The sequence below is a fragment of the Penaeus chinensis genome, chromosome 11 (genome assembly GCF_019202785.1).
Source record: "Penaeus chinensis breed Huanghai No. 1 chromosome 11, ASM1920278v2, whole genome shotgun sequence".
Lineage (NCBI taxonomy): Eukaryota > Metazoa > Arthropoda > Malacostraca > Decapoda > Penaeidae > Penaeus > Penaeus chinensis.
This window is the reverse complement of record NC_061829.1, coordinates 18318432-18320931: the sequence shown is the minus strand read 5'-3', so window position 1 is coordinate 18320931 and position 2500 is coordinate 18318432. Positions and strand designations below refer to the sequence as shown.

The 2500-nt window shown below is 49.4% G+C and overlaps 1 protein-coding gene across 1 annotated transcript in view; it reads left to right on the top strand.

Moving 5' to 3' along the window:
- Positions 1-2500, top strand: part of LOC125030717 (potassium voltage-gated channel protein Shaw-like) — a 38120-nt gene that overhangs the window by 10491 nt on the left and 25129 nt on the right. Inside the window, exon 4 of the mRNA XM_047620958.1 lies at positions 1-735. This exon is cut by the window's left edge and continues 148 nt beyond it. Within this exon, the coding sequence (XP_047476914.1) occupies positions 1-735 (735 nt within the window). The remainder of the gene's footprint in view (positions 736-2500) is intronic.

Below are 2500 nucleotides of genomic sequence, written 5' to 3'. Positions count from 1 at the left end.
CGACCAACGCTCACGAAGCCTTCTTCTACATAGAGTGTGTCTGTAATACGTGGTTCACCTTTGAAATCTTGATTCGGTTTATAGCGTCCCCCAATAAGTTTTTGTTTCTGAAGGCGTCAGTGAATATGATAGACTTCATCGCCACCCTGAGCTTCTACGTGGACATCCTGCTGCAGAAGTTCGCCTCACACCTGGAGAACGCCGACATCCTCGAGTTCTTTAGCATCATACGTATCATGAGGTTATTTAAGCTCACGCGGCATTCCTCGGGTCTCAAGATCCTTATACAGACTTTCCGAGCCTCGGCCAAGGAACTGACCCTGCTGGTCTTCTTCCTGGTGCTGGGCATCGTCATCTTCGCCTCGCTCGTGTACTACGCCGAGAGGATACAGGCCAACCCCCACAACGACTTCAACAGCATCCCGCTCGGGCTGTGGTGGGCCCTAGTCACCATGACCACCGTGGGCTATGGAGACATGGCCCCCAAGACGTACGTGGGCATGTTCGTGGGCGCGCTCTGTGCCCTGGCTGGTGTGCTCACGATCGCCCTGCCCGTGCCCGTCATCGTGTCCAACTTCGCCATGTACTACAGCCACACGCAGGCGCGAGCCAAGCTGCCCAAGAAGCGGCGCAGAGTGCTGCCTGTCGAGCACGTCCGCGTTGGTCCTCCCGCGCCCGCCCCAAAGCGAGGCGGGGGGCCCAACGCCATGAATCGTGGTCCTGGACCAAAGATGGGTAAGTTACTTCAGTAACAAGCAAACGTCATAATCACCATCATCATCATCATCGTAACTACCTTCAAAAATCACAGTCATCGCCATCTCCCCCAATCCTCCTGCATTCCACTCTGCTCTCTACCTGCCTGCAGTGACCTTGTAAATAGCCATAACACGACACACTTACTCACGCTCACTGCTATCTGACAGCTTTCAAGTACGACACAAAACCATTCCAAAATTCTTCCTGAAGTAAGAGTACCACACTATGGACACGGTTCGGATCCATATAGCTGTCAGGGACACACACGTAGATACGAACATGCGATTACATGAAAACATTTTCAGGATTTTGTGCAACATACTAGTAAATCCAAGGTCAGGTACAGTTGTGAAAAACAAATTTGTCATAGTATACAGTAAGATTTACGAGAAACATACCTTAACTCCATCATGAAATCATTCTTATTAGCACATCAACACTTGCACACTGTAATACCACCTTGTTATAGCAGCCATATTCAGTGGCAGCTCTCAACGTCTCAATGTTTTACACCCTGATGTTATCAATGTTTTTTCACTTCTCTACACTATTACACCGGCAGTATTATCACCTGTCTAATGTGGCACTAGACTGTCGCATATATATATATATATATATATATATATATATATATATATATATATATATATATATATATTTATATATATATATATATATATATATATATATATACACTTTTGACACTATAGATGTGACCACAACCACCTTTTGTCTACACCGTACCGCCAGCAGTTTGTACATATTCAGTGTGGCTGGTCTGAAGTTACTTGAACAGTAATGCGTACGGCAATACAGCTCGTTAGCTAGGAAATATACTTCAACATAAGAGACAAGGGACATGCCATTTCCAAGGCTGGAATTTCCACCTAAACAAACAAACTATAAACAGGACAGTGACACACCACAGCCTTTCCTCTCCTATGGCGTCGGCTTACCCTTTGCTCGCGGTCCTCCACAATGGCGACTCCAAACCGCACTCTGTCGACCTGGTCCTCTGCTTGCCGATACTGTCCTCTGTGTTCTTTGTAAGTCTCCTATTTATTGGCTGCAGTTGTTACTCTATTCTTATCTGTGAATGCGACTCCTGAAAACCCTTAACCCCTCCCCCCAGGCTGCACACCTCCCTCAGTATCGCCCTTCCCCCGCCCCCTCTCCCTGTTCTCCCCTTCCTGCACCTACTTGTGTCTCTCCCTCTCTACCCCTACACACTGGCACCCCCGCCCTTCGCCCTCCCGCACGTACGCGACACCGTCCTTGATCTCGCCACATGACGGGGCCGCCCGCGCCGGCCCAGAAGGCGGCCGCCCTCGCCCCTGAGGAGGAAATTTGGATGGCGTCGTGGCCTCGCCTCGCTCAGTTCTCAAACGAGCGAGCGCGACACGCCTTGCAGGACAGGGGTCTTGTGCAGGTTGGTCAAGGTGACCTGCGGTGGGATCAAAGATGGTATGTGCGTCATGTACCGAGGCAGCTGTGCCACTCGAGGTGTGCTGCCGTCACCTCCCTCTTCTTCAGCAGAGCAACACCAGTACTGATGACAGAGACTCGAAGCTCTTCAGTATCCAATTAGAATCGATCTGTACGCGATGTGCACTTGTGAGTTCTCTCCAACAGAGAAGCCGCGTGCATTAGTTGTTCACACCCAAGAGTCAAGTTCCCCTTGAGCCTCACTTCAAGAAAACAAAATCCGAGAGTCTACTATCATTAGTCCGAGAACACTCTT